The 14,755-nt window shown below is 36.1% G+C and overlaps 1 protein-coding gene across 1 annotated transcript; it reads left to right on the top strand.

The window, feature by feature from the left end:
- Positions 1–10,120: 10,120 nt before the first annotated feature.
- LOC122057119 lies at positions 10,121–10,735 on the top strand. The gene has a single exon (XM_042619124.1). It carries the CDS (start codon positions 10,121–10,123, stop codon positions 10,733–10,735), a length of 615 nt encoding a protein of 204 aa, XP_042475058.1.
- Positions 10,736–14,755: the final 4,020 nt, after the last annotated feature.

Here is a 14,755-nt window from a genome sequence, read left to right as displayed (position 1 = left end):
AAACAAAAAAAAAAAAAAAAAAAAAAAAAAAAAAAAAAAAAAAAAAAAAAAAAAAAAAAAAAAAAAAAAAAAAAAAAAAAAAAAAAAAAAAAAAAAAAAAAAAAAAAAAAAAAAAAAAAAAAAAAAATAAAAAACAAAAAACAAAAAACAAAAAAAGAGCTAAAACAACTTATAAAGATGGATTAATAGCAAATTGTTCATTTTGGGGGGAGAGGGGGAAGAAAAGTCAAGATTACATAAGTCAGAGATTAAGTGGATGATTGAAAATTTGAATTCGACCTGCATCCGCTTAAGGATATGCAAATCCGATCACATCCGATTTAAATTCAATCGACATCTAGTCCGATTACATCCCTACCATCAATGGAGATTCTACTTAATTGACCCTCACCATGTGAGGAGGCACCAGACGTGGGTAGAGAATCTAGATTCATATTTGAATTCTGATTACTATTTGTTATTTTTGAATGAACTTTATGGCTTTAAAAGTTGGATCAACTGTACATCAGATTTTTGTGAGGACCGCGGCTTTTGAATGGGAGGAAAGGGCATCGTGCAACAGTGCAATTAAGGCAAATCTTAGGGCTAAATTGGGTTAGGGTTAGCTTGATTTGGTTTCAATTTGATTAAAAATATATCAATTTTCTAATCAACCCACTTGAGTTGCACCAAATGTCACATTCTCCATCAAGAGTTTTACATGCAAGAAAAAAAAGAGACTTTGTAAACTAAGAAGGGACAGGTCAGAGTCGTCAGACCTCTGTTAGCGGCTTCATAGAGTGTCACTTGTTATCATCAAAGTGGTGAATTAAAAAATTATAATCTTATTTTAATTGTCTATTATCTTATTTTATCTTAAAAAATTATTTGCTATAATACTGACAAGGGCAAAAAAGGGTTTTTCAACAGCGCGAAAGTTAGATAATTTAGCATCAAATGCAGTTTTTATGTGAAATGATACAATTTTTTTTTTGGCAAATGAAATGATATGATTTTCTTTCATTAAAAAAAAAAATTGTTATCTTAAAAGGATAAGGAGTAAGTTTAGATTTTCTTAATTCATCAATTTTGATTTATGATAAGATTTTATAATCTCACTTATGTAATTGTCAAAATTGACACACACCCTTATTCTTTCACAGGCACAGATAAGCAGTCAATAAAAAAAAATTCAACTTTTCTTTAATTTTATATGAAAAACCCTTTTTTAATATGACCGAAGAAGCCATCCTTACTCTATGATAAAATTTTGTTGATTGTGCCATTATAATTTATATACGTGTATAAATTACATAGAATTTTTTTTTTAAAATATATTTTGCGGATGAGGATAATGGTTGTCACCATTGTGATGAGTAGCTCGCTCTAAGTTATTTTGGATACAAAGTTACAAGTCTAATGACATTTGGTCGATTCGTAATAGAGGAAAAGAATAATTAATGACTCAAACAACATGATCTATTCATGTTACATGCCGTTTACAAAAACTCAACTACATTACGAGCCAACAATTCTTTTTTTCCATATTTTATTTATGAGAAAAAGACTGATATGCTACCCTTGTAGATACTAGTGAGACTCACGCTAACGCTCTCTCTCCTATCTTGACTACGTGGGCCCATATAAATCATATAAGAATGATATCATTTTCTAATTCCCCATTGATGTAGCATATAAATTCTTTTTTACATTTTCTTCATAGGAAATCCTCTCTCCATACATATTATATCTTTGTGCAGAGTCACAAGATGCATCATGCTCTTTGGATTCAGAATTCCATCCATCTAAGAGGACATCAGGACGATGTCGAGATTGTCAAGTTTATAATGGTTCAAATAACTCTTACACTCATTGGGAATTTGTGGGAATTTTTTCTTTGTAGGGGGCAAGGATTAAAGTATCGGTATCGGCCACCGTATTGATCGGTCAAAATTAAGATACGTATCGGAGGGTATCATATCGTATTGAAGATACACTAAGTACGCTAAAGATACACACATAAATGGATAGGAAACATTTTTTTAAATACTTTTGCATAAAGAATTTGTTAAAAAAAGCTATTGATAACATGTATTATGCATAAACACTAAATTGAGGGTATCGTACTAAGAATTCAAGGTCTGTAGTTGTCCCATAAATGTAAAATCTTTATTCCCAACATTGATTTCCACTTTAGTTAGAGAGAAATATGGTTGACAGCAACTTTGGAACAAAAACCCTTCAAAAAATCTTTTTTTTTTTTTTTTTTTTTTTTTTTTTTTTTTTTTTCTCTCTCTCTGAAAAATTACCCATATTGGCCATTATATGACCGTAGCGCCAATACGTATCGATATTCACCGATACGTACCGATATATATATATATATATCGATACTCACCGATACGTGCTGATATATACCGATACGTATCGATCGATACATACCGATACTCACCGATACGTACCAATACATACCGAAACGTACATTTTACCTCAATTTTATATTTTTCATAAAGTCATATCGTATCGATGTGTATTAGTGGTGTATTGATGCATATCGGTATGTATTGTAGGATATATATCGATACGAAATGATTTAAAAAATTCAATGTATCGTATCGATATGTATCGTATCAATCGACTAAATTTAAGATACGTATCGAAAGATATCGTATCGATATCAGAGATACTTAAAACCATGATAGGGGGTGACTCACTTGACTCAATTTACTACTCTCATGGTTTTAAGTATCTCCGATACCGATACGATACCCTCCGATACGTATATTAAATTTAGCCAATCGATACGATACATGAAATTTTTAAAATCCTTTCGTATTGATATATATCCTACAATACATACCGATATGCATCAATACACCACTAATACACATCGATACGATACGATATGCCTTGATACAACTATGAAAATTATAAAATTGAGGTAAAATGTACGTTTCGATATGTATTGGTACGTATCGGTGAGTATCGGTATGTATTGATCGGTACGTATCGGTATATATTGGCACATATCGGTGAGTATCGATATATATATATATATCGGTACGTATTGGTGAGTATTGATATCTATCGATGAGTATCGGTATGTACCGATACAGTGCGCTATGGTCATATAACGGCCAAGATGGGTAATTTTTCAGAAAAACGCGATTTTTTGAAGGGTTTTTGTTCCAAAGTTGCTGTCAGCCATATTTCTCTCTAAATAAAGTGGAAATTAAGGTTGGGAACAAGGATTTTACATTTATGGGACAACTACAAACCTTGAATTCTTAGTACGATACCCTCAATTTAGTGTTTATGCATAATACATGTTATCAATAGCTTTTTTTAACAAATTATTTATGCAAAAGTGTTTAAAAAAATGTTTCCTATCCATTTATGTGTGTATCTTTAGCGTATCTTAGTGTATCTCCAATACGATATGATACTCTCTGATACGTATCTTAATTTTAGTCAATCAATACGATAATCGATACCGATACTTTAATACTTGACTACTCTTGTGTTTTTAGTCTTTGCATTAAAAAGGTCAAGTTGCTATTGTAGCCAGGCCTCCACTTAGAATCTCTTGTCTACATCCTTTCAGCAATTAAGTTTGAAATCGGCCATGTGGCAGTTTTAATTTTTTTTTCACGTGTTAAATTAAGACATTGGAAATACCCTCTCACATGGATTTTTTTTTTATTATTATTTTCTCGTACTGATCATGTGAGTTCCGTCTAGATGAACATTGGAAAATTAATATTACCCTTCACATGTTTTATTTACTATTATTATTTTTCTGCACTGATCATGTGGTTCCGGATCCGGCTCATCTCCAACGAGCGTCCAAAGACGTCGCGGATGGTCGACGCGTGGAGACGAGAAATCAGGCGGTTCGACGAACTTCGACCTGTCTCTCCACCCTTCTGTTCTGTCGCTTAATGATTGCAGAGGCGATGACTCTTCCTGTGCCGCCGCCGGCGGCGGCGGCGGCGGCGGCGACGGCGACGAGACCAGATGAAGGTGCATAACCTGAGATGGTGATGGAAAGGGTTAAGTTGGTGGATGAGATCGATGTTGTAGATATTCGACAAACCCCACTATAGAGACAAGTTGTGTCAAGGATCTCAGCTCTGAGAGGTCACCTTCAAGTTGATTAACTGAGGCGTCCAAGTAATTGAGATTGGTGAGATTTCCAAATCCAGGTGGGAATTTTCCGGTCAGTTGGTTTTTCGACAGCTCTAGGACGAACCTTAGTTGGGATCGAAACTGATGGGAAGTGATGAATAGTGGGAAGATGATATCGTTGATTTCATGGAAGATGTCCTTTCACCGCCGTGAAAGCTATCGCCAACAGTTCGGTCGGCGCTACGCTTCAGAGGCGAATGCTGGAGACGAAGGAAGTTGCTTTCAAGAACTCTTCCAAATTCAAGGCTTTAGCAGAGAAAGCTAGAAAAGATGGGTAAATTGAGGAAATTTCAGTCTTCTAGGTTTCAAATTTCTTCTCGAGAAACGATGTCCGTTCATTGGTAGAATTTTCTATTAATTGGAAGACTTAGGTTTTATGAGCTTCATCTCTGCTGAAAAGTGGAACTGACCAAATCAAAGGACTATCCAATTAGTTTATCCTCTTGTCCCTATGATCAGAACCCTCTCACTGGGAAATGGGTGATAGTAAGTTTCTCCAGTTGCCACAGCTTCGTAAGTTTCACGATCTTAGCCGGAATCTCGCCGGATAGATAAGCTTGGAGAACTGAGCTCATAAGCCCTAATTTTTAAAAGAGATGTTCATTTGCAGATAACTGCAACTATAATTCGCCATCTCTCTTTCCTCAATTTGTTACCAGCTCTGCAACTACAATGGGGGCATACGCTTCAGCAACCGCTGAGACTCCAAATCCCGACAAGGACTGGAACGGGAAAAAATCCATCATATGGATTTCTCATGGTTTTCTTCAACTGGATCGGATTTCACTCTCACCTGGAGGCTTTACGGCGGCGACGACGACGCGATTTTGGGTGGTTCTATCAGATACCAAGTAGAGAGAGAGAGACGGGAGGAGACTGTCGGATCTGTCGAAGTGCACAGGTTGATCATTGGCAAGCTCGTCGGACGTTCGTTGGAGCGTCAGTCGTTGGAGACGAGCCAGATCCTATGGATCCCAACAACAACAACAATAACCTTATCCCAACTTAATGGGGTCGGCTACAAGGATTCGAAAAGGTCAAAAAAAAAAAAAAAAAGGTAAAAAGAAGAAGTTAAAGCAATAGTCAAAACATCATCCTTGGAACATCCCCTATATGGGGTCGGCTACACGGGTCCTTATCCTCTACTTACCTCTATCTGCTGTCATACTAGGATTGATCCATATCAGTTGCATATCTTTTCTTACCACTTTGTCAATGGTCAATTTAGGTCTGCATCTCCTTCTAGTTTCATGTAATTGAAACTGGTCACACTTCCTTACTAGGGCATCCATGGGTTTCCGTTGAATATAGCCATACCACCACAATCGGCTCTCGCAGAGCTTGTCCTAGATTGGAGCTACCCCTAACCCTTTTCTAATACAATCATTCATTACTCCGTCTCTCCGGGTCTTTCCGCACATCCCTTTCAATATCCTCATCTCTGCTACACCCAATTTATTCAAATTACTCTTCTTGATTGCCCAACACTCCACCCCATATATCATCGCTGGTCATATTACTGTCCTGTAGAATTTTTCCTTGAGTTTAACAGGTATGCGTTTATCACATAGCACTCCCAAGGCACTTCTCCACTTCATCCATCCCATTTTAATTCTGTGGGAGACATCATTTTCTATATTACCCTCTTTGTTAATGATTGATCCCAGATATTTAAAATAATCATTTTGTGGTAGTTCTCGCCCCTTAAGTTTCATCACTTCCTCATGTCTCATAGTCTGGCTAAATGGGCACATCATATACTCTATCTTTGTTCTGCTTATCATAAAACCTTTTGATTCTAAACTTGATCTCCATAGCTCCAGTTTAGTATTAATCTATTTCATAATCTCATCTATCAAAACAATATTATCAGCGAATAGCATACCCCATGGGGTCTGGTCTTGGATGTGTTTTGTTAGATCATTCATGATGAGAGCAAACAGATACGGGCTCAAAGCTAACCCTTGGTGTAACCCAATTATAATTAGAAACTCGTTACTTTGACTTTCTGTAGTTTTGACACTTGTCACCACTCCCTCATATATGTCCTTAATTATATCCCCATAATTTAAAGAAGCCTTCAACTTCCCTAAGGCATGCCAAATAAGATCTCTAGGTACTCTGTCATACGCTTTCTCAAGGTCAATAAAAACTGTATGGAGGTCTTTCTTGTGAACTCTAAATACTTCCATAAGTCTTCTTAGAAGGTAGATAGCTTCTGTTGTGGATCTCCCTGGCTTAAACCAAATTGATTCTCAGTTACAATAGTTTCTTCTCTGAGGTGGCCTTCAATAACCTTTTCCCATAGTTTCATGGTGTGACTCATTAGTTTTATGCCTCTATAGTTATTGCAACTTTGAATATCGCATTTGTTTTTATAAATAGGAACTAAACTGCTTCTCCTCCAATCATTTGGCATTTTCTTAGTACACAGAATCTTGTTAAACAGCTTGGTTAGCCATAATATTCCTAGTATTCCTAGACACTTCCATACTTCAATTGGGATCTTATCTGGGCCTGGTATTTTACCTGTTTTCATCTTTTGTAGGGCCTCTTTAACTTCAGTCACACCAACATGTTGTAGTTGTTGCCCATGAGGAGGGTTAGCGTGATGTCTATCCTCTTCTACTTCCGGGTCCATCCTATCAATCAAGGCCGTTTCATTTAATAGGTTGCAAAAATAATCACCCCATCTCTTCATAATGTCCTCATTCCATACTAGTTTTCTACCATCATCACTTTTAATGCATCTAACATGGTCAATATCTCTACTCATCCTTTCCCTTATTTTGGCTATTCTATTTTTTATATTCTATAGATCTCTTTTTCTCCTTCTCTTGTATTAAGGTTATCATAGAGGTTATCGTATTTCTTTGCCCTTGCTTTCCCCACAGCCTTCTTAGCTTCATTCCTAGCCAAGTAATATCTTACTTTATCTTCTACCTCGTTGGTCCTTTGCCAAGTCCTAAAACAATCTTTCTTAGATTTAATGGCAGCGTGGACCTCATCATCCCACCACCAAGTTTCTCTAGGAGTTCAGCCCCCACCCATTGAAACCCCTGGCACTTCTTTAGCCATATTCTTGATCCAAGTCGTCATCTCAATCCACATCTCATTAACACTTCCGTCAAAATCTCACTTTCCTTGTGGCACCACTTTATTAGTAAAAGATTTTAATAGTGCTCCTTATAGTCGCCCCCATTTTATCTTAGGAAAGATATGTTTTGTCTTCTTGCATTTCCGCTTTTCTAGGTACATATCCAAGATCACCAGTCGATGTTGAGCAGTTAGGCTCTCTCTAGGTATAACCTTACAGTCTTTACATAACATTCTATCAGATCATCTCGTGAGGAAGAAATCAATTTGACTTGCGTGCTGTCCACTTTTGTAGGTAATTAAATGTTCCTCCATTTTCTCAAAAAAAGTATTTGCAATGCAAAAGTCATACGATGTCGCAAAGTCCAACCCTGAGATCCCCTCTACATTCCTCTTTCCAACTTCGAATTCACCATGTACCTCTTCATAGCCTCTACAATCCTTGCCCACATGCCCGTTAAGGTCTCCTCCGATAATATTTTTCTCTTCCAAAACCTTGCACCAAGTCATTCATGTATTCCCAAAATAGTAGTTTAACACTCTCATCTAGATGATATTTGTTTTTTTTGTACCAACGGTAAGGCATGGGGTACTCTATCCCCAAAAAATGGCATATGGATTAGGGTTGCAAATTCTACCCTGAGCCCGATATGACTTGGGCTGGGCTTCTCAGATCGTGGGTTTGTGCTATGCTTAATTTCTAGGTCCTGCCCGTTTTGTATATATAAATATATAAATTATGTTATACTAAAATATGTCATCATTTTATATTTTATATTCATATCTATTTGATGGCATATGACAAATTTACTAAACCTTTAAGTGAGAAATTTCTTTAATTACTTTGGACTAAAATTTGACCGTTGAAATATATGTGGGGTCTTCTCTCACATGGATTTTTTTTTTTTTTTTTTGCTAATGACGGGTTTTCAAACCTTCAGCTTGACTAGTCCCATGGCCCATACTGACCCAACAACCGTTCTCTCACATGGATTAATGTACTAAGAAATGGTAAATAATGAAGCCTAAAATACACAAAAGCCTGACCAAAGAATCCAACTAGAACACTCTTTTGTGTTAAATATTGACTAAAGCTTTCAAACTGCTTGTAAACCTAAAATAAATTGATCAGGTTTAGTATTTGCAGATCCTAGCAAATCAATTATACCTTATTATTCTATGTTCCATAATTTAAAACACACAAATTGCAGTATTATTGTATCAGTAGATACAGATCTTAGTACTATAAAATATGGAGTTTATATATCTATTAATTAAAGGTTTCAAACAGCTTGTAAACCTTCAATAAATTGATCAGGATTAGAATTTGTAGATCCTAGCAAATCAATTATACCTTGTTATTCTATGTTCCATAATTTAAAACACACAAATTGCAGTGTTAAAGTGTTATCAGTAGATACAGATCAGATATGGAGGATATATCTCAGAGAGAGAGAGACAGAGAGAGAGCTTCCTTTATCATTTGTTAATGACTCTTTTTCTTTGGCTTCCACCAACAGCCATGCAATAACGTGAACTCTTTTATTATTTTTAACCTAAAAGTTAGAAACGCTTGGTCGTCTTCCATCAACTCCTTAAGATCTGATATATCTACTTAAGCCGCCTATGACTTGTAAAGCCAAAGTAATGGTTATCTCTTGTTTTATAATTGATACGAAGAAAGAAACAAAGATTCGGGCAGCTCAGCAAAGGATTTCCTCTCTTTCTTTATAGACAGTGGCGGCTGCCTCTGAAGCCAAGTTGAGTTTCCTATTCAACACACAAGAGACACATTGAGGGTGTTAAACGGTGCGGTTTGGTTCAATTTATTAAATCATTATAAGATTTTCAAATGGTGTGATTTGGTTCAGTTTATCAGAGGTAGAGGATAAAATCGAACAGTTTATTAAATAGTTATAAGGTTCCTAAACGATTTCATAGAAAATGTTGCACCCAAAAACCTACTCCTCACAATTACTTCCATTAAAAAAAAAAACATAAATAATTATTCAATGTATATTTAAAACCACGAGGATGTAGAAGATTTAGGATGGTGTTATTTATTTAATAGGCAGAAGATCGTTACTAAGGCCAAGCTGCTGAGAGTTTTTGAAAAGTCGATGGTTATAATAATATGAGAGGGGAAGCAATGCTATCAGACAGTGTTGCGAATATCTAAACATACGAAAAAATAGAGTCCAGACATGGGTTTCTTTTCATAGCCAGATTCCACTTCTCCATATGTCTGGATATAAAATGACATAAATAATTATTAAATATAAAACAATTTCATATTTAAAACCATGAGGATGTCAAAGATTTAGGAGGGTGTTATATATTTAATGGGCAAAAGATCGTTGCTAAGTTGTGTGGCTTCTACACTAGTGTGGTTACCAACGAGAGCACGCATGGGTATCAATAAGGTGGGAACTTTCTATGTTACAGAGGTAAGGTGGTCATTTCGTGCACTCTTAAGTCTGGGCATATGCCTGTCTTGACAATGATCTTTATTTCTTATTTAATATATAGATAAAAAACTTACCCTAGTTAAATTTTAAAATCAAAATTGAACCACTTATTGAACAATCTCATTTTTTTTTCCTTACCAAAATCAAATCATTTATTAAATGGTTTCATGATTCTAATAGAAAACGACTTGGTTCAATTTTAATATACGGTTTTGATTTGGTTTGGTTTGGTTTGAAGATCCGGCTTCTCCTATAAATACAACACATTCTTCACAAATCACCAAACAGATACACAAAACACAACCCTCTTCCTGCAAAGTGCAAAACACATTCTTCACAATTCAAGAACAAGTGAAAACCTCTCTCTCTCTCTCTCTCTCTCTGAATCAATGGCTGCTTCTGATGAACACCTTTCTTTTCTGAGCTGTGAGCTAAGAATCATCGAAGCCAAAAACCTCGAATCCATATCAACAGGGAAGCTCTTCGTTAGATGTTATCTCTCGACAGGAAACAATGAGAGGATTCGGCTCAACAGTACCCGGGAGATACCATCAACGAGTCACCCTTACTGGAACGAGTCAGCCTCCTTGGAATGCTCCACAGCCAATCACTCCTGCTGTATGGACGAACTGAAGCAACAAAGTGTGATCTTCGAGCTTAGATGGAGAAAAAACTCAACAAGGCTTGGGAGATTCAGTGGGTCTAAGCTCTTGGGTAAAGCACAAGTCTCATGGAAAGACGTGTTGGAATCGGAATCGGACGAGTTGGAGGTTCAGAGATGGGTCAGTACAATTCCAACTAGTAATCTTGTTCTTGAGGGCCTGAAGCCACCTGCACTTCATGTTGGGATGAAGGTTAGAGTTCCATGTATGACAGAGTTGGTGAAGAGGAGGAGAGATGTTGGGTTGAAAAGGTGGAAAGATTGTGGTTGCAGACATGGAAATTGCTGTAATAGTGGAGATGATGATCTTTTTGCATTGGTGGGAGCTATTGAGGCTTTGTAGGTGGCTGATGTTAACAAGTACTGAGAGTTGATTACCTTAAAAAGAAAAAAAAAAATGTCACTGAAGATGGTGCAGAGATAGCCCAAGTGGTATTAGGAAGAAGTCTAATCAAATTCTTTCATCTTGTATGGTTTTAGAATGTTCTGTGTTTATTTGAATCTAAATTTTGAATTGGGGAAGGTTTTCTTTTTCATCCATGGTAGAAACATAAATTTTAAATTGAAGAAAGTTTTTTTCCACCTTACCACATCATTTTAGGGTTCACAAATTTATAGAGGGTTTTAGTATGTTTTTCGAAATACCTTCTCGTTATTCTTCCACGAACATTTGAAGCCTCATGGTCAAGGGATTCCCTCTTCACTATGGTTAAAGGAAAACTTGATCCTTTTAAATTTGTTGTGAAAGATTGTAATTAGTAATGAAAATTAATACGTTTATGTAGAAAATAAAAATACAAAACAACTCGTTAACAAATGTTCTATTGAGAACAACGCAAAAGATGATCAATAGTAGTGAAGGTTCACCCAAGAATGTATGGTCATCATTACTCCTCCCCCTATATGATGGAGATAGAAATGTCTTTCAGTGTTCCTATAGACATCTATACGAGTGCAATGGAACCAACGGTGAAAGAATTCCTCCAAAACAAATTATGATATTTCTTGTGAATAAACTTAGTGCTTGATTCTCTCTTTGGAGGAGTTTTCCATTTTCATAATTAAGTGTTTTTTTTTTTGTCTTAAAATAATTAAATTTCTAGACAACCGTACATCATAGGTTGCCAACTTGCATTTTTTACCTCACTCAGCACCCTCAAAAGTGGAGTCAAGTAAATAAGTGGATCTTATTTATATTACATTATGGAATGATATCATCTTCTTCTATTATTGATTGTATGGTATTGTTATTATTTTTTGAAGCTTTAAAAAAGTTGTTAGCTAGTGGGTTGAAGTCATTGTAAGTGTTATTTTCAAACAAATTTGAGTGTTATACTAAGTTATTTAAGTTTCTCTAAACCATAAAGATTAAACTTTGTCAAATAAAAACAAAAAATAATAAGTGATGTATTGCTAAACATTTTACTATGAAAACAATGTATTCAGTTCAGAGATGAGTTGACTCGGCCGAGTCTTACACTTCAAGAGTTGACATACCAATTCCAAAATCATTCCCCCATACGCCAACCAATTTTTGTTCATACCTGAAATCCACAAAACCCAACGTATACTTGAGCCTAACAACATGTTCTAATAAATTTGCTTGGATTGGACTTGGGCTCTGAAAGAACCAACCCAAGATTGAGTTGGGCTCATGCTGGGCCTATCCTTGTAGACTTTGGGTGATACTTGGGCCACCTCTCCAGACCATCCACCCAACTTTGGCTTTGAGATTTGCATTTTGGGAACATATAAGGCTATGTTTGGTTGCAAGAGAAATGGAAAGGGAAAGAAAGGGAAGTGATGGAATTTTCTTTTTCCTTTTGAGTTGTTTGGTTTTTCTCATAGCCTTATTTTAAAGTTCCAATCATTCTTAATGTCTCAACCTCTCAGTTCTAAATTCTAAATTCTATTCAATTCTAATCATTTATTAATCTGTTTTACTTCCCAGATTAGTAAATGTGTATCAACTCGACCACGCCAACCAGATAAAGAGAAAGAACTTGGTAGATTTGATAAGCTTCCACAAACAGGAAGTCTAGAACCCTCTACCAATTCACTTGGCCCATTAATTTTGTTTGTTTATTGGTTTGGTGATTGTAGGCCTTGGTCTCATTTTTTGAGTCCTCCCCACCATACAATGCAGTGCAGGAAGCCAAACCCCCCCCCCTTTATTTTCCTACCCTCAGCGCCTCTTTGGGCACCCACCTAGTGGCCAATAAGACTCTTGATAGGATGCACCACAAAAAAAAAAAAAAAAAAAATTTCCCCCCACAGAAAAAATGAAAAAGAAAACAAAGGTTGGTGAATTATTGAGCACTGCCCCAATCTTTGTGTCAATAAGTTAGGTTTTAGTACCAAGCACTGACCTACTTTGCCATTTAGGAGACCAAAAACGATGGTGGTGGGGGTGGCCGGTGGTGGTCAGTTCTGTACTTTCCTTACCTTCTTTGCTTTTCCTACATTATGTTGGTTCTTTGTATACCTAAATGGCTCAATGACAGTTCCTTGCATTAGAGGGAGGGAGGGGGTGGGGGGTGGGGGGTGGGGGGGTGAGATTCAAACAGGTTGACCACCTTTGAATCTTCATGATCATGAGGAGGGTACATGGTGGGCGGATGTAATTTTCACTTACCACTTTAGACTGAATTATTGGCATGGTAGGAACTAACTTTAGGGGTTAGGATAAGTCTATATATGTTAGCCTAAGGGTGTCAAATTGGAACCGGAACCAAAAACCAAATCCAGTTTCGGATCGAATACCTTGAATCAAATCCAACCCATTATAATATGGTTAAATCCAGGATCTGAAATAAGTATTTACAATTCGATTCTATTCGGATCTGGATTTATGCCAAGAATGGAGGTTTTAATCGAAACTGGACCAAATAACTTGATGTCATTTTTTCCTCTTTAACTAATAACTTGACGTAACTTATATTGAAACCCGACATAATCAATCACCTAAATGATAAATCATCTAATAGAGTTTCAATTATAATCCAACTCTAAAACCCCTTGTCCTTCAATTATCATTTAGGAGATTGATTGCTCAGGATCATTAATGATATTTAGTTTCAATCACCTAAATGATAAATCATCTAATAGAGTTTCATGTAGTGAAATTAACGATATTAGAAGTTCAATAGATGATCGATTGCTTACGATCATTTGACATGGATACATGTCCATTGATAACTCATGTTTTTTTGTTCATTCTTTTGTTGGGGAAGACCAATAACCTAGTGAATGAGCATTTATATTTTGTCTTATGAATAGCAACTGCATAAAAAAATTGAATTTGAAATTGGATACTGGAACCAAATAAGAACCAAATACAAAATCCGAATAGGAACCAAAACCAGACTGGAATTGGATAGATCGTGTACGAGTAGCAATTTTCAGAACTGAGACAGGACTTGGTCCGGTTCTGGATCACACTAACACTCCTAAGAACCAAAACCGAAACTAGACCAAATACCTGGTTCTGGACCACTTGACACCCTTATGTTAGCCCACAAGGAGTTAGACGAGTGGAAAAAATAAAAAAATGAGAAAAAATCTAATGAAATAATGAAACTTATGAAAATGATAAAAAGAATGATCTCGAGTTCCTCCATCACCCATAGTGAAAAGGTGAAAGAGATTTTCTATCTTCATTGTCATTGGATGGGACTCCTAAGGGTAGAATGATTTTGTACGATAGGGGAATAAAATTTATGATCCTAGATTTCCTTCTCCATAGATGAATCAGAACTATGTCAAAAAAGAATTCGACAAATTGAAAATATGTCAAAGTTCTCATGAATCTCAATGGCTACAAGTGTCGTTTGCTTGTCCTCCTATAGTATGGGGTCGATGATAGCCCACTGCTCTCCAATCCTCAATGTAGACCATTTGAACCCCTTAGTCAAGGTTCGGGTGGTAAATGGTCTTATTTCTTTTTGCGTCGCATCTTATTGGACTCTTTCAAAGAGATTTCTTCTTTGACAATCATGAATGTTTAACTTTTTTTTAAGTGATATTATTCATTAACTATAAATCTACTTGGGAGGATTAAAAAAAATGATCTTGTCCCCCCAAAAGTACATAATGTTCACTTTCCAATCAATTGTTTCTAGAAGCCACCAAAGTTTTGCACTACTAGATTAAAGATTCCATGGACTGCACCTACCTTAGCTATTTAGGAAGTTTGATGAGGCTAAAATTTTGCGTGACAAGTAGATCTTAAGGTTCTTTGCTCACATGTCAAATTTTGTTCAAATAAAGATGACTATGGACATCAGGGTAGATCCTAAGACAATGTTTGAACGCAAAAGATAATTAAGGGGAAAAGAAGTGAAATTTTCATGCTTCATAATGA

Source organism: Macadamia integrifolia, chromosome 2, assembly GCF_013358625.1.
Source record: "Macadamia integrifolia cultivar HAES 741 chromosome 2, SCU_Mint_v3, whole genome shotgun sequence".
Taxonomy (NCBI): domain Eukaryota; kingdom Viridiplantae; phylum Streptophyta; class Magnoliopsida; order Proteales; family Proteaceae; genus Macadamia; species Macadamia integrifolia.
The sequence above is the reverse complement of the archived record's forward strand: the minus strand, read 5'-3'. Positions and strand labels throughout refer to the sequence as shown.

What these genes read in the sequence shown, in the direction of transcription:
- LOC122057119 (XM_042619124.1), top strand. Translation starts at nt 10,121, where the DNA reads ATGGCTGCTTCTGATGAACACCTTTCTTTTCTGAGCTGTGAGCTAAGA.